Below are 23,623 nucleotides of genomic sequence, written 5' to 3'. Positions count from 1 at the left end.
CTGTTCACCCCAGAATGGCCACTGGGATGATCATGGGCTAAGCTCAAGAGCTTTACCCGATACTTAGTGGGAACTACCAACTGTCTTTGAGGATGCCAGTCTTCCTGGTGCCCACCAGAAAGAGTCTCCTTGTATAAAAGTCCTTTTTCTACAACAAACCGGGATCGGTTAGAAGAGCTGAGAGGCGGTGGGGGGCTCCGCGCCGCCGCCCAAGCTTTCTGAAGGCTGTCATCTGCTTCCTGCTCGGCCTGGAACTGTTCCCTTGATGCTGGAGACATCAGTTCCTCCTTGGACTGTGGACTGGGGCTTGGTCCCTCTGGAAGCGATGCAGGTGCTGGGGCTGTTTCCATTGACTGTGAACCGCTGTCCGCTGGTGCACTAGGTGGTATTTCAGGCTCTGGCTGAGCCTCTTGGGTAGGGTTATCTGCTGCTTCCGCCAGTTCAGGCTCGCTGGTGCCCTCTGGCATTGGAGTTGTAGACGGGTTTGCAAGCGCTGGACTCAGTGCTGGCAATGGTTCTGGTGCTGGTTGCGTTGCCAGTTCCGGTTCTGGGACTGGCTTTGACTGGGTCTCTGGGATTGGATCCACTACGGCTGTTGCAGTCGTTGGCAGGGGATCCGGTTCCACCACCTGTGTTTGGGTCTCCGGTAACACGACGGGGCTCTGGTGGACGGCTCAGGAACAGGGATGGGGGTGAAAGCTTGCTTAGCCTGGCTGCGGGTGACTATTCCCACCCTCTTGGCTAGCTTCACATGGTTGGCCAAGTCTTCCCCCAGCAGCATGGGGATGGGATAATTGTCATAGACTGCAAAAGTCCACATTCCTGCCCAGCCCTTGTACTGGACATGCAACTGGGCTGTAGGCAAGGTTACAGACTGTGACACGAAGGGTTGAATTGTCACTGTAGCCTCCGGGTTGATGAGTTTGGGGTCCACTAGGGATTGGTGGATAGTTGACACTTGTGCCCCAGTGTCCCTCCAAGCGATAACCTTCTTTCCGCCCACTCTCAAGGTTTCCCTTCGCTCCGAGGGTATGAGAGAGGCATCTGGGTCTGGGGATCTTTGGTGTGACTGGGGTGTAATGAACTGTAATCGGTTGGGGTTCTTGGGGCAGTGAGCCTTTATATGCCCCAGTTCATTACATTTAAAACATCGCCCTGCTAAGGTATCACCGGGGCGATGTTGGTTGGTGGAGACTGGTGGGGTGGGGTGAGAAGGCGTCTGGGGTTTCCCTTGGGAGGTGGGTGGGGCCTTGGGTTGTCCCCGGTGATAAGGTTTTGTTTCGGCTTGTCCCTTCTGATATTCGCTCCAACTGCTACTAGCTTTTTTCTTTTCTGTTACCTCCACCCATTTGGCTCCAATCTTCCCCGCCTCGGTTACAGTTTTGGGCTTCCTATCTAGGATGTACCTTTCTATTTCCTCAGGAACACCCTCTAAAAACTGCTCCATTTTTACTAGGGAAAGCAGATCTTCCAGAGATTTAACATTTGCTCCTGATACCCAGGCATCACAATTTTTGTCAATGTGGTAGGCATGCCGGGTAAATGACACATCTGGTTTCCACCTTAGGGCTCTGAACCGCCGACGGGCATGCTCGGGTGTTAGCCCCATTCTGAGTCTGGCCTTGTTTTTAAAAAGTTCATAACTGTTCATGTGTTCCTTAGGCATTTCAGCCGCCACCTCTGCTAAGGGTCCACTGAGCTGCGGTCTCAGCTCTACCATGTACTGGGTTAGAGGGATGTTGTATCCAAGGCAGGCCCTTTCAAAATTTTCTAAGAAGGCCTCAGTATCATCGCCTGCCTTGTAGGTGGGGAATTTCCTGGGATGGGAAGTGGTACCTGGAGAGGAGTTGTTAGGATGGTCTGCTGCATCCTGCCTAGTCCTTGCTGCTTCCAGTTCCATCTCTTTTTCTTTCAGCTCCATCTCTCTTTTATGGGCCTCCTGTTTGGCTTTTTCTTCTCTTTCATGGGCCTCCTGTTTGGCTTTTTCTTCTCTTTTATGGGCCTCCTCTTCAGCTTCTTTCTCGAGTTTTTTAATTTCAAGCAGTCTTTGATGTTTTCTTTCATTTTCTTCTGCTTCTAGTCTGGCCAGTTCTATTTTGTTAGCTACTTCTTTGGTAGTCATTTTCCTGTTTTCTTGTGCTGGGTCACACCCTCTGCAATTGACTGAAACTGGGATGTACTTAGCTCTGGCTGCTGCTGAGTTAACAGAGACTTTCTAACAAGCTACTCCCGAGGATGTAAAAAGAAAAAAAAAACAATTCAGCCTGTAAATTACCTTTACCAGTTCAAAGTTTGCTCACTGATTGAACCCTTCTCTTAACAAAGCCCCTTATTAAAAAAACTTAACACCTCTGCCTTCAGGCAAGGAGAGATAAGATATGCATCTGCCTTCAGCTCTGCTTTCCAAGCAGCTAGAAGGAAAAAAAAATCTCTTACTGGCTTTTGGGTTAAAACGATCTCCACCGCTGTGCCACCATGTCAAGGCTGTATCCGCACTTTGAACCTTAGGGTACAAATGTAGGGGCCTGCATGAAAACTTCTAAGCTTATCTACCAGCTTAGCTTTGGTCCGCTGCCACCATTACAAGAATTCCCTCCCTGGGAAGCCTTGAGAAACCTTTCACCAATTTCCTGGTGAACACAGATCCAAACCCCCTTGGATCTTAAAACAAGGAGAAATTAACCATCCCCCCTCCTTCCTCCCACCCTCCTTTCACCAACTCCTGGTGAATACAGATCCAAACCCCCTTGGATCTTAAAACAAGGAGAAATCAATCTGGTTCTTAAAAAAGAAGGCTTTTAATTAAAGAAAAAGGTAAAAATCATCTTTGTAAAATCAGTATGGAAAATAGCTTTACAGGGTAATCAAACTTAAAGAGCTCAGAGGACCCCCCTCTGTCTTAGGTTTAAAGTACAGCAAAACAAAGATAAACACTCTGGTAAAAGGTACATTTACAAGTTGAGAAAACAAAGTAAATCTAAGACGCCTTGCCTGTCTTTTTACTTACAAGTTTGAAATAGGAGAGACTTGTTTAGAAAGATGGGGAGAACCTGGATTGATGTCTGGTCCCTCTCAGTCCCAAGAGCAAACCACCCCTTAAAACAAAGAGCACACACAAAAGCCTTTCCCCCCCCAAGATTTGAAAGTATCTTGCCCCCTTATTGGTCCTTCGGGTCAGGTGTCAGCCAGGTTACCCGAGCCTCTTAACCCTTTACAGGTAAAAGGATTTGGAGTCTCTGTACACAGAGAGCTGTTACCCTTCCCTTTATAGTTATGACAGTGCCCATGCCAAGTAGGATGTAACATGCCTATTGGCCGTGTTCTGTATGGCAGCCTGGCATTCTGTAATTACCACTTTGGGAGCTTTGAGATCTGGATCCAAATTTTGTGGCTTAGGCTTATCTCTGATTCGACTGCAAAGTCAAGGGGTGTTAGGATCAGGGGACTTGGGGCAACCTGTTATGGAGATACATTGGTCACTGTTAAAACCTTGCCATTTTACCCTAGATAAGCAGATGTGGTTAACTCAGTGTTTGCAGTGTTCCCTATATTTCTCTGTGTTTGCCACAGGGAATATCTAAGAAACAGTACAAATACTATGATACATTATTTATTTCTTAAGGCAGTTTGACAAGATTTTAATGATAACCACTGTAGGAGCCAGCTGTAGCATGCATAGTTTATAAGTGTAAAGTAAAATGGACATGTCTGTTACATAAGATCTTTTTTCCTGTACCATAATGAAGTATAAAATTAACCGTACATGGTTTGAATCTTGTGGAGTGGGGTTCTGATCTTGGGACCAAACTCAACTCTGCTGTATGTGGGTGCAGTTGAAGTCAATGAGGTTGTGCCAACTTACAGCAAGTTGAATTTGGCCCTTAATGTAATGAGAATGTGCAGTAAAATAGGAAATGTGAAGCTTCATAAATAACATCCACTAAAATGTTCTGGTTTTAGTCCTGGCTCAGAAGGGGTCAACCGAAGTCGTTCTGGATCTCTGGTTTCTTTTTTCCACAAGGATTCCTGACAGGTAAAAAAAAAGTCAATAAAAGTAATGTACATGCGTAAAAGCTTGTCTTTCCTGTTGCCTGCTCTACAAAACAAAATGTGCCAGGACACAAAGTTGCCAAGTCCGGGGTGCTCCAAAGCCCTGCATATGTTTTCCAGGACTTTCGGGGCTTTCTTCTTTGCACATAGCTGAAAATGGCGTGGGTTTTGAGCAAACAATAGCTCTTTTGGGCTGCCATCTGCTGAGCTCTAATCAGGATTGCCAGTCCTTGTGGTACACCCTCCCTAGTGAGACATGCAGAGTGTCCTGTGCCCCACCCCACCAAAGAAGAAGAGAAATAGAGAGAATTTCCTACAGCCCAATGACTCTCACTAAAAGCAAGTGGAGCCTTTGTATGAGAAATAGAAGCAGAAGAGTGTGCAGCCCTTTCTGGCTCTGTCCTTTCGCTTTTACACCTATACAGAGAAGCTGGGGGGGATGGTCTTTCCAAGCCTTAGCCCTGCAAGAACAGTACGTATAGGAGGAAAGCCTTTGCTAATTCTCCCCTCACTGAAGCAGAAACCAAAGATTGGAGACAGCATCACTCAACCTGATTCTTTTCCTCCCCTGAAAGAGAGAGGTCTCATAGCCCTGTCTGCAGCCGAATCCCAGAAAGCTGAAAGACTAGTATAGTATTTCACTGGAATACAAGTAAAGAAAGAAAGTACATGTAAATGAACACAGTTTGATTTGTTTTAGACAGACTGTTTTCAAGTAGGCAAAGAAAGCATCCAGATCGTTGTTACACACTATAAATAGTTATTACTGAGAGCTCTGCTTCCTTGATTGCAGAGTAGAGTTAATAATTGCAATACTTAGATTATAAAACTCCCACTCGTCTGTCACTAAGATATAGGGCTCCATGTGTCTGTGCGCAAGTTTGTATGTTTCCAACATTTTTTCATGCACTAGTCATAGCTAAAGGAGTGTTCTGTTAGCTTGCAGTTTTCCAGTTCGGGTGCAGAGAAAGGCCGAGTGAAAATTGGAATTTCCATCCCATGGGAAATTCAGATGTTTCAACATTTGTTTTCATCACAAACCAGGATGAAAAGTTAAAATATCATTGTCACAGAACGAGATGTTCCAAAAAATTTCTATGCAGCTATGGCAAAACATTCCAGTACTCCCAAAGCTACAACCTCATGAGGTGATGTGGCATGATAGGGAAATACAGTTTAATCTTGAACTGACTCAAAATGTTTCAGGTCAATTCAACAAACCAAAAATATTTAGATTCAGGCTGAATTGACCCAAAATGACATCATTTGTTTAGATTTTCCAAATGGAAATTTGAAAAGTTTCAGCAAAATGAAAATATTCCTATAGAAAATTTCAGTTTTGCAGAAACTGCATTTTCCACCAAATAGTGATTTGGATGGAAAATTCCCAACCGTCTCTAATGGATAGCAAGATGGTAGCTTTTAGCATTTTTATTCTCAGTGATAAACATGCAGGCAGCTCTGTTGCATGGGTGAAATGTCTTGTTCCCATTTACAGTTGGTCAATTGAGCTTTCTTGACTGCACACTCCAACTGACCCCTCTGCCAATTTTATTTAAAAAATACTTTTTTTCAATCTGCCAGGCACTCTTCAAAATCATGCTCGGAAATATAACTTACCAATAGATGAGCTTAGTTTCAGCTATAATGTCATCCCTGTTTATCGAGATCAAGCACAAGTTACAGAAGCATTAAAAGTGTGCCAATTTGGACAAGAATTACCTATGGATATGCAGGTATTTTGGAGTTTATTATCAATACTGAAGTAAAAATAAAAATCCTTCATATCCTCTCTTTTGAGCAAAAATTGACATTGACTCTGCATAAACTGAGATTAATACTACTGTTCAATAACACACAAAACTTTGAACGTCAGAACTTTATGTTGTGTTTTCCTTAGAGTGGGTTGAAAAATGTTGAAAATTTGTGTAAAAAAAATTTCATCCAAAATTTGAAAATTAGATAATTTTCAGGCAGCTGTAGTGGTAGAGTTTTCTAGTACATGTCCTGTCCTCTTCCCCCAGGAAGCTAGAACTTCTTATGGTGATGTGAACGTGTCATTCAACTTTGATCATTCAGTTAATTTTTGTTTGTTCATAAATTTGGGAGATTTTGCTTTCTTGTCACCGGCTGTTTATTTCAGTTACCCTCTCCAGAAGATGGTGTATTGGTACATGGTATGTTCATGGATGCCAGTCGTTGGGATGATGAAGAGATGGTTATAGAAGATGCCTTACCTAGGCAAATGAATCCAATGTTGCCAGTGGTGCATTTTGAGCCCCATCGAAATTATGAACCAAATCCATCTTTGTATCAATCACCACTTTATAAAACTGGAGCCAGAGCTGGGACACTCTCCACCACAGGTAACTGTTTCTTTAAAATCATAGTTCTTATCCAAATCAGAAGTGTATAATGTGGAGATTCTGAATGGGGAGTACTCAGACATTAGCTTTGTCTGAACTTTTAAATGAAAGTCATGCCCATAAGTCATTTAAAAAGGAATTTTCCCAAGTTTGCAATAAGAGCTCAAATTTGGCCTGTGGCCTCTTTGTCAAAACAATTCCACCTTTCCGTATGTTATTTACTTGCTGTGTAATAATCTAAGAAGACTGAGAAGGAAGAGAGACACGGGTCCTGCGGGAATGGCTGAGAGCTATTGAGGCTTTCCTGGTTCCGAGGGAATGCTCTCAGGTTAAGCCTTAGAGAAAGACAAGCAAGCATGTGGTCTGTTTATTGTTTTCATCTCTGTTTTCTCTGAAATGCTTTTGTTCTAAATAAATAATACTTAGCTTTTTGATAAAGCCATTGCAATCTGGAGTTATTAATGCAATAGTATAACTCCGTGCAAAAAAATAACTTTCTCCAAATACAAGTAGATTTTATTAGCTCCACACTGCTAGGTTTCAGCTTCAGATGCGAGATTCAGAAGCTGACTAGTCAGCTAAAAGAATTTAGTAATATCAGGAGTTACAGAGGTCACGTGAAATAAGTGTGCCTTCTGGAAACCACAACCACTGACGTGCACGTGCAACTCTTTCACAGTTTCCCCTTAGAACATTGCCTGATTTTCCTTCTTATTGTTTGTGTCTTCCGTGTACAGTCTGATTTTATTACAATGGTCACTCTTAAAAAACTGTGAGTTTCCTAAATAAAATTGCCTTCGTATTTTCAAAAAAATCCCTAGGTATTCGCAATAGCAAATATAGTGATTTCTGTAAATATGCCCAAATAAATTTGTTAGTCTCTAAGGTGCCACAAGTACTCCTCATAACCATATCTGTTTGTGAAAGGCAAAACTCACATTTTGAATGGAGACTACTGAAGTCCTGATAAAATTAATGGAGTAAATTCCTCCAAATGTATGTAGATATTGCAATTAAGATAACAAAAATAATACTTAAAAACCACAGCAATCCATGGGGCCATGTTGAGGTTGCTGTGTTTTGATGAAATCGACATTTCTTTATATTTGAGAAAACAAATGGGACAGATTCTGATATGCTTACATTGAATAGCACCTTACCTGAAATCAGTGGGACCACTTGTGGAGTAGGTGCTACTCAGCGTGAGTAAGGATATCAGAATCTGCTCAGTGTACTTGCTTATTACATGGATAGAGTAAGATTTCTGATGCCCTTGACTATTCATTTATTTGTTTTTAAGTGCTTAGGTTTTGTAAATGATCTTATAGGTAAGTACCCTGTTGGCATTTAGCAATTTTGAAAGTAATCAGTTTGCTTGTGAAATTATATAATACTTTGCCTGATAGTATGTGACACTGCCCACTGATATCTGATGAGAGATGTATTGTAATGCAGTAGGCATGGGATGTTGTAGCAACCTTGGTTCTGAATGTGCTGGTTGTGGGGGTTAAATTCTCCGCCATAATGTGGCGTTGACATACTGATTTGCATTGCTTAGGTAAATGGTAACAGTTTTTCTCTTTGCTTTTTTAACTAGGTCATTCTACCAATTTTGTGGTAACAGTCTTATTACCCTCCAAAAGACCAAGTGACTACTGGATATCGAAAGGATCGGCCTTGCTCTGCCAGCTGAATGAGTAAGCAGGGTGCCGTTACAATCCAGCAGGAGTATGTGTAAATCACATTCACGATGTAGACCAGCAGAATGGTTTTACCATTATCACAATCCTAGACTCCTGACAGTATAATAATACTGACTACTAATCTATAATTTAGTTTTTCATTTGTATTAGATTTTATAAAATAAAATGTTGCCTGATATTCATTTTCCATTGTTATTTTTAGGCTAGTTCTTATCCTCTTACTGCTTCTAAGATTTATGCACCACTGCTCCAGTTAAAAATACTCTTCCACAGTAGCTGCATGTTTCATGTAAAGAAACATGCTTTGCATTGGGATGCTAAGTTACTATGACTGCTGTGCTTTACTTTCAGCTTTTAGGCCTTGTTTTCTGTCTCTGGAGATTGCTTATGATGACAAAAGGCTTTAAGCAAAAATATTAAGAGTCCTTGAGTGACTGATTCTAAAGGTCATTCACTGTCCTGCCTGCTATATTTTAGCCATAAAAGCTGCAGAAAGAAATGGGTATCTAACCATTTTAGAAATACTCCGTCTCCATCACTGAAGCAACTGGGTACCTCACAAGGATTAAGAGTCCATTACAATTATAACTATACGCCTTTCAACTTGGTCTCAGTAGCAGGGCCCACTGGTCACTAACACCAAGCCCCGGTCCACGTTATTTCTGCAAATTAGCCAAAGGCTTATACAAGACAAACCGCTCTAGCACTGTGTCCTGCAGCTCACCACGCTCAAGCGCCAAAGGAGCAGTAGCGAAAGGCACTGAGAACTTCATGGTGCTGGCTTGGGAACGTTCAGAAAATTCAGCTCTGGAGCATACGATGGAACAGTAGGATCTCTCAGAAAACTGACTCAGAGATTACTTAGAGCTTTATACGGTATAGGTCATGGTCAACACCTTGAACTACACCTAAAAGTGCAACTAGTCCAGTCATGGAGCACTGCTGTTATAGCAGATAGAAGATCTTCTTACACAAGTCAAACCACTGTCATCAGCACTAGTGGCAACTTCTGGATGCTTCTCCAGCACAGTCCCATGTAGAGCATATTGCTGTAATGATCTAGCTTTCAGGGTATAAAGGTGTGGAACAGTGTGTATCCTAGGGGAGAGGTAACCTTCCTAGCCAATCATAGATGTTAAAAGGCACTACATACTATAGTCACATGCAAATCCAGGGGAGCAAAGGATCCCTATGACCAAAAAACTATTGGCGAGGTTGGACATATACCTGCAGCGAAAGGTGGACTAATAACTCCAAGCTGTTCTTTTAGATATTTCAGCTTTATGTCCATCTATCTAGGAGGAACTTAAGCCAGTTTAGTCCCATCCGCTTGCCTGCCTCTTTCAATACTAGGAGATCAGACACCATAATATACGGGATAACAGTGATACAATATAGATCTGATTGTCATCCTCACATTTATGGTACTGCAAGGGAAAACTTCTTGTTGCCCTAGCAGCGCTATATAGACACACAAGAGGAGAGGTGACAACTTTGTCAGACCTCACATATAAAGGCCTGCACAGAGGACGAGTGAATGCTCTCACCACCATTTGGGACCTCTCAAAGAATGGGAGAACCCACAAAAGACCTTCCTGTCAATTCCTGCAAGATTTAAAAGGTACTCAACAAAGGTTCGTGGTCAAATCAGCATGGACTCTTTACCCATGTCCATTCTCAAAAGCAAACCATAAGCAATAGCTAGTGTGACATTACACTCCATATTCTTTATGAAAATGTGCTTATGATATGGATATGACATGACTGAGATGTACTTTATGCCAGATGGCTCATGTAAGATACCATTGGAAAGGTTATGATTTACTGAATGTGATTATCCAATTTGTCTGCATGTATCATTTCTATATCTGAAGTTAGGAATATTGACTATGTAGCTGTATTTCAAATGGGTTACTTTGGGTGTCACCCCCAACTAGCCCTTCAGGTACAACAATGGAAAAGCCAGACAGGGCTAATGGGCCATTAGCAGAGACAATGGTCTGTAAAAGAGCTTAATCTTCCTGTGGACACTCGAGACAGCTTACAAGCAATGGCTGCCACAGCCATGCAGAGACATGGGTCCGAGTCACCTGGTACTGGATACCCCTCTTCCCCTTTTGGAATGCCAGACAAAGGGTTCCCGCCTTACACAAGAGCTATATAAGGCAGGGGAGTGACATCATCGTGGTTCTCCTCTGCCTCCCCACCCAAAGAGACACTGAAAAACACCTGGAAGCAAGAACTGAACTGGGGGGAGAAGGGTTGAGCCCAAGCTGGAAGGGCGTCTAGCTTGTGAGTAACAATACCTGAGGTCTCAAGCCGCAGACCAGTGCAGCTGCCTTTCAAGACTTTCTGTAATCTGCCTGCAACAATATCTAGGGTGAGAAATTACTATTTCTAACCAATTTCTTTAGTGAAACTAGCTTAGTGTGCGTATTTTGTTTTATTTGCTTAGTAATCTGCTTTGTTCTGTTTGCTATCTCGTTAACCACTTAAAATTCACCTTTGTAGTTAATAAACTTATTTCTTGTTTATAATATAACCCTGTTTGTACAATTCATAATTGGGGGTGGGGAAGAGGCTGTACATACCTTCCTCCACATTGAGGGAGGAGGCGGATTTCATAATATACCTTTGGGTCTGCGTTCCAAGGGAGGTGGGCACCTGAGTGCTGGGGCAAGTCCCTTAAGATGAGTCTTCCCGGAGCTGATCTCAGTGTCCGTGTCGTTCTGCAGTTGGGTGTGGCCCTGCCTGTGTGTGTGCCAGAGGAGGCTTTAATAGCCTGGCTCAGCAGGACAGGTAAAAAGGATGTCCAGGCTGGTAGAACAGGCAGGCTCAGTGGTATCCCAGAACATCAGGTGGCATCTTAAAGGGGGGCAACCCGTGACAGATAGTAATACCTTTCTCTACTAAAACCACGCCCAAAAGCAGCCTGCTAGAGATCAAGGACGCTGAAATATCCAGAAACCACAGGAACTGCTTCAGCTTTACTTTACCAATTATCTTCTCCAAAAACAACTGGTTATATACTGAAGGGGAATAAGTAAAGCTTTAAGGACAAAAGATAGTTTCTTTGGCAAGCAGCCTCACCACTACCTGTTTGAATGGAATTATTGAAGTTCTTCTTCAGTAATGGGCCCAAGATCTCCCTATTGCTGTCCAGCAGCAATGATGGGAAAGGTCTGGCTCACCATTGTGGGAAACAACTCTTGTCAACTCCCCTAAGACCTCTTTGGAGAAAAACAGGATAGAAATCAGCCAGAGAAGGCAATGTGTTATCATTGATCAAATACCCAAGAATGTGCTAGGTTCCTCGCAGACGTACAAAGAGTTTGTAACACCAGAGGGTATAAATTTTACTCATGGTGTGAAGACCACATCTTCTGGTAAACACTTTGGGGATAGGGGCCCCCTGTCAGCCCAGATGGCTAGTTGTAATCTGCTGGCAGATTAAAATCACACCAGAAGAGATGGGCAATTATTCTGATGAGGGGTTCATTTTACAGTGGGCAGAAGACGCCTATGATAAGGAGGCCTTTTTACCATCATCTTCCAACTGAGTGACATAAGAGTTATTGTTTATTAATATTTAAGCATTACAGTAGTTAACAGCAGCAACATGGTTACAAGTAAAGACAAAAGTCTTCCATGTTAAACTTTAGCTAAACAAAAATAAATTGTCTTTAATCAACATAATTCCTTTAACAAGACTGCATTGGCCAAGTTTGAACGTGGACCACACCAACAGAGCCCAGCAAAGAAGACTAGACCGTGACATCTAACGTCGAAAGCCTGTCCCCACTGAAGTCACTGGCAAAACTCCCATTAACCTTGATGGGGCCAGGAATCCTCCCTAAAAATTTAGGATTAGCAGGTATTAGATTGGCAGTTGTGATTCAAGTTGTATTCAAATTAAGCACACGGACGACGGTAGCAACACAACAGTGTCACTGAGCATCTGTACAGTTCTCTGAATGCCGACTGAGATTTCTGTTCCCTCTCAACAACCAACATTTCCTCCATTTAAAAAAAATATTTCTGTAAAGTTTTAGCAAAAATACATTCTGTCAACATCTTGACTGGAAAAATGTTTCAGATAATCACAGCAATAGTACAAGCGAACACCAGTAGTTTGTTTAGCTAAATGCAGTATAAACAGTGCAGAGTGGTACATTGTCAAACATGAGAAATGCATGTCACAGCCATACTAATCGAAGATACTGAAACATAAAGATATTGAAAATGACAATATACTAAAGAACATGTTAGAATGACTTATCAATATAGCTTTTACTTATTAAACAATAGCTAAATGTTCACTAGTGCTTTCTTAGTAGTATACATACACTAGTGCTTACTTGTAACAAAGATTTGAATTCTTGCCTACCACTTGTCACAGATCATAACATCATTACAGGCAGACACAATCTAAGAAATAAATTACAGGGTCCAGTATTTATATTATTCAGTCATTACAATCACTAACATTGGAGATAATCAGCTCTCAAAACTAATTTCAGCTCCTTCATTCTATGTAAGATTTAAATTACGTTATTTAGCAAAGTTAATGGCGACGTTTTTTATTTTGAAATGACATGTTTTGGACTGCATGCGCCTCTTTGAGAGCCTTATGCAAAATCCTTTGAAACAGCTTCTATAAAATTTGGAGCAGACATCAGTATTGTAAACGTACAGATGATTGCAAAGAGTGAAAATGCAACCAGACATAATCTGTCTATGACAGCTGCTGCAAACTTCCACTCACTACAAACTTCTTCACCCTCATCTTGTTTTCTGAAGCGCATTGCAATGAACTGAACTTCTTCCAGGATTTTGACAATCACTGGGATAGTATCCATTAAAGCTTTCTTTTGAACTAGCTCGATATCTTCTGTAGAGGAGCAAGCGACCTTCCCACCCTTACTACCTGAGTCACTGTTTTGTGGGCAGCATGGGTTTTCCATGGCATGGTAGCTATAGATCACGTTCCCGTTGCTAGATTGGTATCCGGGTAACACGTTCATCTCAACGCTACTGATGCTTGAACGGTGCTTGGGATAGTTGTATTTGCAAGAGAGGGGCCTTATGTTCTCTCCAGGCTTTTTCATCCTTAAAAACCAAGCACACCAATTCAGCAGGATAACACGGACCTGAAAAACAGGAGGAGGTGATCAAAATATTTTAGAGACCTTTATCTTATTTTCACTGACTGAACGATGCACCTAGAAATCTTTGCAGGATCCGTATTTCACAAAGGGATTTTGCCATCTATATAAATCTCCATTTGGAAAGCTATAAACTATTGTAAGGGAAAACTGTTTCATTATCACTAATATATATTGGCTTGTGATGGGGTGTACCAGGCCCTTTGAGGACCTCCGGAACGCACTGCAGTCCTACCACACCCTACCCCAGAAAAAAAGGCAGTAGAGCTGGGTCTTCCAAGCTGCCTAGAGAGGCTGCAGAGGGAGGCAGCCAATCAGAGCCTAACAGGCTCATATAAAAGGAGCTGCAGGGCCTGGACAGCCCAGTTGTTGGTTGGAGCCAGAGGAAGAAGGATGCTGTTCCTGGCTGGCTGAGGAAGCTGGGCAGAGCAGTTGCTGGTTGCGACCAGAAGGAGTGGAAGGCTGGGAGACGGTACAGGGACTAGGGAGAAACCCTGCCTAAGCAGGGGTAGGACTGTGAAGCTCCCCAGGCACAGAGGCCTGGGAGAGAGAGAGCTCTGACAAGAATGGCCAGAGACTGTTATAAGCTCTCCAGGTGAAGGGGCCTGTGAGAAAGAACCCTGAGAGAACAGGGCAGAGACTGTTACAGACTCTCCAGGCAAGGAGGCCTGGGAGAGACCCTGCTTATACAGGGAACAGGCCGAGGACCCCAGAAGCTGATTGGACAGAGTGGGAAGCAGCCCAGGGTATGCAACAATAGACGCTAGTGATGGAAGCGGCAGTTGGCTGCTAGTCGTAGGGTCCCTGGATTGTGACCTGGAGTCGTGGGCAGGCCTGGGTCCCCCCACTAGTCACAGACAGAGTGGCCAAGGGCCGAGGAGGCTAAAAGTTTTGTTTGGAACCCAAGAAGGGGGCAGGTGCTTAAACAAGCCCAGAGACGGGACTGAGAACCTCAGGGAGGGGCCAACTGTTCGTTTGACTGTGTTACCCCAGTAGGGGTTTGTTTTCCATCCATTTCACATACAGACTGTGCGTGACTCGGCTTCAGGGCTGAGTCACTGAAAATCCATCTGAAAAGAGAAGCTACCGACAGAAAGCACCGCAAAAGCAGAGAGTGCAGGCCCATACCCAGCCAGCAGGAGGTGCTTGCGGGAGGTGAGTAACCACACCTTTACACGGCTCTCTTTAGTGAAAAACAGAAACAGGCAAATGAACTCGTCTTCTGTTTCAGGCTCTGCCATGTAACCTCTCCGTGTCTTTGTTTGCCCATCTGTAAAATGGGAATAAGGAGATCTTCTCCACTGCTGTCACTTTCAAAGTGTTGGCGAGTCGCTTGCCCAGTGAAAGGACTTTTGGACTGCATCAGTCGTTAGCCTTCCAGCTAATAATTGGAGGCTTTACACTTGCCAGTATTTACATTGACACTGATTTTACTAGGAACTGCTGAGTGATCAGCATGTTTGAAATTCAGGCACTTATTTAGCTGCCTAAATATGGACTTAGGAGATGAACTTTAGGTCCCCATTTGTGAAAATCTTGTCCCCCCTTTGTAAGGATGTTTGCTGTCCTCTAGGGAGGCACTAAAGGGCTGTGGCTATTCAATCTTTCTTGCCAGACTTCGGTGTGGGTGGATTTGGAGACTGACTGGCCTTGCTTGCACAATGCTCAGTTCTGTGCCAGTGCCACTCCAAGCCATGTCTTCCCTGAAAAAACAGCTGGGTTCTTAACTCGAGTTAGTTAACCTGAGTTAACATCCTAGTGTCGAGAAAAGAGTTTGTAGTTTTCACATTAGTTAGCAGGTTGAGTTAGTCTAAGTCCACTGCTTCCTCAAGCACGCCTTCCCCTGCCCAAGTGTGAAGCACTGCGCAGAGCAGGTTCAGGTGCGTCTGAAAAGCTGCTCTGTGATTAGCTAGTGGGTAGGAGGGGACAGGGCATGGATGGATCGCAGCAGCAGAAGAAGGGAGTAAGCTGCTTCTTCCGTCCTCTACCTTGGTCTTCTGCTGGGTTGTAAAGACTCGAGGACTTGTTGGGGGGGCGGGGTGTAGCCCGCCTGGCGTCCCCTCCCAACCCACTTCTGGTCACACCCCACCATCTGAGAACTACTGGTCAGGGGCATAGTGTAGATTGTGATCTCCCTTCCCACACAGTGCCAGCGAAGGGCTACTGAAGGTTACTGTGCACATGGGGGATGCCGGACAAGGCATGGTTCCAGTGGTTTAGGAGAAATGTCCTTTCCTCAAACAGCAAACACAATCAGTGACTTTGTAACGAACCCTACCAGCAGAAGAAGAGTCTAAGTGATTCCCCTATGGGCCTGGCATAGTGACATGAAGTAGCTGAATCCTACTGAGAGGACATGAGGATGACTTCTGTTCAAAGCTCCTTGTAAAATCATGCCTAATACCCCAGATATCAGCTCTGCACCAATATGCGTTCCCAAGCCATATTCTTGTGCCCCATCTGATGCATGCCAAATATAATGAATATATGAACTTTATAAACAACTGGAGCAAACGAACAGCTTAGATAACAGTGCAATATGCTGCCAGTGGCCTGATTTATATTCTTCCAAGGGATATCCATGCAATTAACAAGTTAAAGGCACCTATGATTTGCAAAACTATCAAAACAAGAGCTGGCTATCTAAAGAACACTTGTGCTGTGCTGCTGAAAGCTGCAGAAAGGGGAATCCGTATGATGCCATCTGCACTGAGCATGGAACTTCATGAAGCACCAAATCGTTTTTTAAAAAGAGAAGCATTTTATATATGAAAAGGTGCAAGTGACATTGAAAATGGCATTAAAATAGAAAGGACACAGTCTGTGGTTACATAAGCCTCATTTCTGAATGACGACAGCTTCAGACTTTTATTGACCGGGATGTCCATCAACCTACTAGTAAGAGAGGGAGGATGCTCTTATAGGTAAGGCACTGGAGTGGGACGCAGGAGAGCTGGGTTCAGTTCCTGGCTCTGCCACAAACTCCTGGTGTGACCTTTGGCAGATCACGTAATCTCTCTGTGCCTCAGTTCTCCCTCTGTACAATGGGGACACCAACCCCTCCTTTCTCCTGCCATGTGTTTGTCTTGTCTGTTTAGATGGCAAGTTTTTTACAATGTGTTTGGGACCCCATCGTGCTAAGAGCTGGATGATCTTAGCTGGGGCCTCTTGATGCTACTTTAATGCTACTACTACTAACGATAACATTAAGGCCGCTACCTCCAACGGGGACTAATCCTCAAGTGACAAGAAGAAAATGGTTAGACCACTGAAGCCATTTTGTGTCTTGCAATCAGAGTCTCCTCACTCACAGCCCAGTGCCCCCTCCACGGGGCCCTTCCAGCCCACTTCTTCGAAAGGATATTTTATTCCTCCGACTGGAAACTTCCTTAGGGTTCAAATTGTGCTGCTTTCATGTACAGTTTTAAATAGCCAGTTACTTCCTTCAACAACGACCTAGCGAAAAGAACAATCCCTCCTTCGTTTCACTGCACTCTTTCCTCTGACTAGTTATTGACACGGTGACTTCAAAGAGCCACAAGACCAAATGAAGGCCTTCAATTGCTAAAAATATTTCAACAAGGTCATTGAGAGAGAGAGAGAGAGTCACTCTTGAGCAATGTGAAATGATGACATATTATATTGGGCTTCTAATTTGAAAATGTTAATGGATCTTGGATATGCCAAGAGACATCAGGTCAATACCGTTGTCCGTGAAAACGAAGCTTTTCCTTTAAGCCAAAGAGCTGACTGCGTGGAGAATCTGCATCTGTAACTTCTGAGACAGGGACGCCTATTTCGGGGCATTTCTAGTGCATGAATAAATGCACCAGAAATAGGGGGGTGGCTCTTGTTTTATTCAGTCTAATGCCATTAGCCCCAAAAAACACATTGAAATTCAGTAATTAACCCATTCTCCCATCACTGTTAATTGGGATGACAGCTGTGACAGTGTGGCAGCCAGGAAGCAGTCTCGGCATGACAGTTCTAGGTTCTTGTGCACCCATTTGTGTGCTTTTTTAACATCGCTGGATTGCCCGAGGGCAATCTGCAGGCACAGCCGTCCACTCCAGGCAACAGACTCTCCCAGCAGTGTAACAGCCCGTCCACACAGTAGGCTGCTGCTCTCAGTCAGGGTCCCACACGAACCACCAGGGGCTAGATCCACAAAGGGATTTAGCCACCTTAACTGGCACTTTAAATCCTCAAAACCCATGCTCAGCTGCCACCTAACCCTGTAGGCCCCTAAATTCCCACCGGTCATGTCACTTAGGCACCTACATTTCTGCCAGCGGGCGTGTACTAAGCCACTTAAGTTCTGATGCCTGGTGCCTAGCTCATGCCTAGGCCCTGCTGGAATTCTCAGGCTCGGTGTTTCCCCACCTGTCTCACCGGCAGGTTCTCAGAAGCTGCCTTAGAGCATGCCTGGCATCACCACTACCTGCTCCTCGGTTCTTTGCAAGGAAGTGCTGACCCAGCTTAGGTGCCGAGCTCCAGGAGCAGGGCCACAGCTGTGACTCCCGAGTGACGCCAGGCACCTCCCTCCAGCCCAGCTCTCATTGAGGGATGGGACTATAGGCGCCACCCTTCTCCTCGGCATTTCTTATTGGCTTCTCTGAATCCCATTCTTAGGTGTCCAACTCTCCCCATACATTGTGTAGGGAGCCCGGATGCTGCCGAACTTAGGGCTGTGGATTGCCCTGGGCAGTGGAGCGCTAAAGTTAGGTGCTAGGCTCCGTTTTGTACATTCCCTTTGTGGCTCTAGTCTGAGGCGGCTTCCCACCAAGAGCAGGAATGCTCCTGAGTCCTACAAACCCAGCCTCCCCTCATCCGTGCACTCCCATCCCTAGCCCTCCTGCTGCCCAGTCAGTAGTGCAGGGCTTGCCTGTCACCTCTGGGTAGCTGGGAACCCTGTCCCAGGTGATTAACCCTTGTAGCAGGAGTTACGCAAGCACTCACCTTTAGGGCTCTTGCGTGTCAGATCAGTGGCAGCTTTCAGAGATGCGAAGCACCCAACAGCCCCTGCTTTTTAGTCACCTAAATACCAGCTGAGGAGCCTGACTTTAGGCTCCCACGTTTGAAAATCTTGGCCTTGGCAAACCGCCTCGGTTCAGTGGAAAGGCGATGGCCAGGGGAACAGAGAGAGGGCACCAGTTGTTCTAGGCTCTAATGCATGCTTGGTGCTTATAGAAACCACAACCTTATATGGCTAGGTTCAGTACTAACCCTCAGGCCCTCTCCTCTTCTGTCTCCTAAGGAAACAGACAGGAGTACTATGGAGTGATCACTTTCAGGAAGGGAAAGGAACTTGCACAATTTTGAAAGTTAGTTACTGGCTCAGGAAAGCAGGGAGCTAGTGACACTACTGCAGCTAATTAAGCCATGCATCTTTTGTACCATGAGGAATAGAGAGGAATTAAAATGTGCAGAACCCTCTGTGCTGTGGGGAGGAAGATGCATGAGCAGTAGGGAATCCAATGAGATTCGCCTTGCAGAGAACAACAGTTTCAGAGAAGCAATTTCCTTTTCTCTGCAGATAACCATCTTAATAGATTCACATTCTTACAGAGCAAAAAAGCTGCAGGGCTATCTCTGGAAGAAAAATGTAACAAAGACTGCAACGGGCATGGAGGGAAAACAGGGCCGATGTGCCAGGAATCACAATGGCCAAAACTTTTGTATTTGTATGCAGAGAGTTAAACTCCTTCTCAGTCTCCTGGTGGTGTCCTCCTCAGTACAACTGCAGCACTCCCACCTTTTCACTCTAGGTCTAGCCCTGTCCCTCCCACCCCATCTCTTTTTACATGGTTCTCTCTCTTTCCTGGCCTGGCACTTAACCATTCAAATGATGTTTTCTGCAATATTCACGTAGGCTCTACTGCAATGCAAATAATCATTCCAGGCCTCAGTTTGCTAGGTGCTGTACATAGGCAGAGACAGTGCCTGCCCTAAAGAACTTACAGTCTAAATAGATAAAACAGAGAGGTGAAGTGATTTGCTCAAGGGCATACAGTAGAGCAGTGGCAGGGCTGGGTGCAGAACCACAGCTAGTGCCCAATCCACAAGCCAGTCTCTCACTTTATGAATAGCCGGCCCAGGAACCTCAGTCACCAACACCTTCCTAGTGCACGGCTGGAAGGAAACACAGATCCTTCCTTTACTGCTCCGGCAGTGGGTGGAGGAGCACTGCCTCCCTAGATGTGGGCGGAGGGGCTTGCTGCAGGTATCCTGAAAGCTCAGCTCTTGGCATATTCCCAGGCAGTCTTAAATTCAAAAGGGGTCTTTTAACACCCTTCTAATAAACTGGGAAAAGGTCGGTCATCTCAGGGGGACGGGAGGAGGTTCAGATGGTTGGTTTGTTTGTTTTTTCCATATCCTTGTAAGTAATTGACTTTCCTATAAGGAGGTAGGGCCCTCATCACAACCAGCACTGCTGTGTCAATGGGTGATGGACGTGTCAGTGCTGCGAGAAAAAGCATAAATGCAGGTGGCCCTGAGATACTGGTGCAAGCTCAGCCCTGGGTCTACTGGCAGCTCGGCAGCAGAAGGCGTGGGTCCAGCGCTGATGTACCCGAACTTTCACGATGCCGAGTGTTCTGATCCGCTCTGGCTGGGCTTCATTGCCCCAAGGCCGATGCAGGGATAGGTGATTCCAACAGAGCAATCTGCCGGAAGGAGAACCTCCTTCTAGGATGTCCTGCAGCCTCCAAATATTCCCTCTCCGCACTCTGGGGGCGGGACTCCCAGAGCTGAGTGACCAGAAGCCACGGCTGATCACTTCCATTGAGGGAAGAGTTCTCCATGAGTTGCCTGGTCCCCACAAACATAATGCCTCAGTTGACAGGCTGGTTTCACGCACCACTAGTTGAGGCTTATACTAAGGCCTGCTAAGTTACTAAAGCTTCACGGTGTGCCAACCACGCCAACACAGGAAATTTAGCTGACCAAAATAAGGTCTCCACTCTGGCTCCTCAGTGGCTGAAACTGCTGTAGCTTCGCTAGGTAGTAACTTCATCTCACACTTAGCAGAACGATCAGAGGGTGTCTTGATGGGACGATGAGTGATTAGAACCCCTGGAGGGTCAGGAGGGTCCGGAGACTGGTGAGCACATTCCACAAGGCAGCCAGCCAAAGTTCTTATTAAGACAGAATAGGCATGAGTCACACCTTGGCCGCTAGGGCCGGGGTGCTACTGCTCTCAGCACATGGATTCATGAGTGGGATGGTTCTCTTTAAAGCTCTCTTAGCCCTGGTCTACACTGGGGGGGGGGGGGGGGATTGATTCATCGTGTCTAGACTAGACGCAATAAATTGACCCCCGCTGGATCAATTGCTGCCCGCCGATTCGGCGGGTAGTGTAGACATACCCTTAGAGCATTGTAAGTGGATGATGAAGATCATTCAGAATTCATTGGCTGTGCTGTCTGGAAGGTAAGACAATGATTTTAAATGTCATGACAGTTGCACTAAGAAATCATTACTAGCCTGCCCAACTACTGGATTTTTCATTGTTTGTTTTAAACTTGCGTAGACACCCTGGAGTATTTTAGAGCAGATGAAATGGGATACAGGGCAGTGTCCCCCTCCCCCCACCCAAATCTGTTGTGTATTTCGTCTCTCACACAAGGTGACATCGGTGGATTGTGTGACATTTTTCCATTTTGTCAGAGTAATTTCTCACCGTGACAGAGACAATGAACTAAGTGTCAGAGGCTGCTGTAGAAATGGGCTTCTTGGAAAATGGGTCTGGATAGATAATTGTGGATATTTGTTTTCACTTCTGCTTTCCTCGTTTCCTTTTTAATCAGGCAAAATGCACTCTGTAAAGTCTCCCCATGAGAAACAGTGAGAGAAAAGCAGTGTTTTGTTTTGGTTTTGGGGTTTTTCCTTGAACATCTGAAGAGCGTGTATTGCTCCTGAAAGGCCCCAGCTGGAAGTGGTGGGCAGAGGCCAGTGAAGTGAGGGAACACGGCCCCCTCAGAAGACGGAGGGGCCATAGCACCAGAACTTAATCTACTACCAGGGAGGTACAAACAGGAATTGGGGTGCAGGTCACAGGGTCAAAATGAGGGATCGAGAGGAGACCATTGAGGACAACGCCCCCTGCTCTGCAGAGGAGTCAGTGGCCACCGCCCACAGGAACTCTGCCCATATGCGTGAGTGTAGCAGTGAAAGGAAATGACCGCCTGCAGTCACAGACTTTCCTCCACCCGTCAAGCTCCCCCTCCTAGACTGATGGGTGGCCACCTTGGCCAATGCCAGGAGGAGGTTGCAAGGGGCTGGTCTTGAGACTGTGACATGCCTGCAGGCTGAAATCCTTCATATAGCCACAGAACAAGCCCAGGGCACCAGCCGTACAATCACCAAGCCCTGACCCGCTCTAGCAGTGTGTGGGGGAAAGCAGTAGCTCAGGCTTCCGCATCCACTCAATGCAGAGCGGCATCACCAGAGATGTCACAATGCTGATGAGCTCAACTCTCCGGCGCATTGTGTCAGGACTACGCTCAGTCCCAAGCTGGGGCAGGGAGAGCCGCACCAGGGCAGCTCTCACGGTCCGCACAACATGGGGCCTGCCTCCGCTGCACAGACTGGGATTTAGCCTTCCAGCTTCTAAAGCTGGGCTCCAGCGGCAGAATCAGAAGCACTCCCCGTGAAGACTGGCTGAGTTGAACCGAGACATTGGGTTGGCCCAGGACAGATTAAGGGACCAGTTGTGAAATTTGGATCTGGATCAGGGATGTGGGTTCAGCAAAGCACCAGATCTCCCAGCAGGTGAGCCTAGGAGTGGCCTGAATGTACTTAGATGGTGTCAATGGAAGTGGCTGTCCTGGCTGTAGGTCTCCACTGCTTACTCACCTTATTGGGTGAGTGAGGGTGGGCTGAGAGAGAGAGAGGTGACCATGGTCCAACCGGGCTCACCCCAACGGCCGTGTCTGAATAAGAGAGTAACGGGGGTTCCAGCTGGTAAGTTGGCCCAGTTCATACAGTGCCAGGAGCCAATGGGAAAATTGGGGGACAGATCCAGGTTCAGATTCTGAACCTCTGCACTGCCACTTGCTGTGTGCTCTGTGCGGACTGAAATGGGGCTCCTGGAGAGTAAACACCTCGAAAAAAGGATCCAGGATGGCTAAGAAATATTTGCGTTTTGTGCTTTGAAAAATGTAAAGCTTTTATGTGCCAGTGGGTAAGAGAGCAGTATGGGTCCTGTGATGCCCTGGGGGTTGGCAAGAGCAAAGTGGGCACCATTAAGAAGAGCAACGTTGGTTTGCCATGCTGTTTGACTTTCCCACGGTATCTGAACAGTAAATGTTGCAAACTCCAGTGGGAAGCCTAATAACCAGGGTGCCTTTTTAATGGTCACCCAGATTCTGGGGGGGTTGGGCTTTTTTCCCAGCATGGCGATATCACACCTGTTTTGTTCCATCACAATTGTTCAGCTGATTACAACAAGTTGTGGTCCCATCAGTTCAATATCAAGAAGTCATTTATTTCCTGTTACTGAATATGTCCATGTTGAAGCCACTTACCCATTGGGGCATTTTTCCCGCTTGTGGATCGTGATGATGAAACTGAAGAACCAGGACCGTTACCACCACCGAGAGACCAACAATGACCATGATACTAGCGAAATATTGAGCTGCAATTAAAAAATAACAAAGACAAGGTGGGTTTGATTAGAAATGACAGGGTGAAATCTGCAGTCCTGATTGTTGTCCTGTGCCACCCCCGTGTGAGAGAGTGAGCTTCCCCTCCAGACTGAAAACACGGCCGAGCCCCTGCACAGAATTCCAGGCATGGGCTCCATTAGTGACTGATCATCAGAAAAAGGGGCCCTCTGAATGCAGGCGTTCCCCCGTTCCCCCATCCCCCCCATCCAATTCAATCGTAATGGCACGTACGCAAAGGACAAGGGGTGTACATTTCTAGAATTATATCAAATTCAGTATAATTGTTTGTATAAGAAAACTATATTAAGGGCTAGATTTGCAACAAGCCCTGACAAGAGGCAGCAGGTAGTTGCACTGTTCCAGGAGCAGGGGCCAGGTTGTGACTGAGATGCCATCTGGTCCTTAGTTCCCCATCTTGGTCCGTGGAGGAGGTAATCTGGGCCAACTCTCCACCTCACTGTCCCTGCCATGCCAGCACATGTGCGCAGGGGCGGCAGGTTTGTATGATGTTTGGTGGTGCCCAGAACGGGTCCAAGTCCCGCCCCACCACACCTGCCTTGTAAACCGATATATAGTTTTTAAAATAATGTAAAAATGTGAGGGCTCTGGGGTGGGGCTGATGATGAGGGGTTTGGGGTGTGGGAGGGGCTCATGCAGAGGGTTGGAGTGCG

General features: G+C 45.5%; 2 protein-coding genes across 2 annotated transcripts in view; one reads left to right on the top strand and one right to left on the bottom strand.

Moving 5' to 3' along the window:
• LOC112110888 (dynein heavy chain 6, axonemal) overlaps nt 1–8,117 on the top strand; it is a 181,768-nt gene extending 173,651 nt beyond the window's left edge. The window contains exons 71-74 of the mRNA XM_026663340.1: nt 3,961–4,033; nt 5,635–5,786; nt 6,194–6,416; nt 8,014–8,117. Coding sequence (XP_026519125.1) covers nt 3,961–4,033; nt 5,635–5,786; nt 6,194–6,416; nt 8,014–8,117 — 552 coding nt within the window. The remainder of the gene's footprint in view (nt 1–3,960; nt 4,034–5,634; nt 5,787–6,193; nt 6,417–8,013) is intronic.
• A 4,630-nt stretch (nt 8,118–12,747) lies between these two features.
• The window catches only part of LOC112110887 (neuronal acetylcholine receptor subunit alpha-7-like), a 108,058-nt gene continuing 97,182 nt past the window's right edge, over nt 12,748–23,623 (bottom strand). Inside the window, exons 9-10 of the mRNA XM_026663330.1 lie at nt 22,812–22,921; nt 12,748–13,269 (exon numbers count right to left, since the gene is read on the bottom strand). Of these exons, the coding sequence (XP_026519115.1) occupies nt 12,748–13,269; nt 22,812–22,921 (632 nt within the window). The remainder of the gene's footprint in view (nt 13,270–22,811; nt 22,922–23,623) is intronic.

Source organism: Terrapene carolina, unplaced genomic scaffold (assembly GCF_002925995.2).
Source record: "Terrapene carolina triunguis isolate 2854851 unplaced genomic scaffold, T_m_triunguis-2.0 Scaffold33356, whole genome shotgun sequence".
NCBI lineage: Eukaryota > Metazoa > Chordata > Testudines > Emydidae > Terrapene > Terrapene triunguis.
Note: the sequence above shows the minus strand (reverse complement) of the source record. Positions and strands in the feature narration are given on the sequence as shown.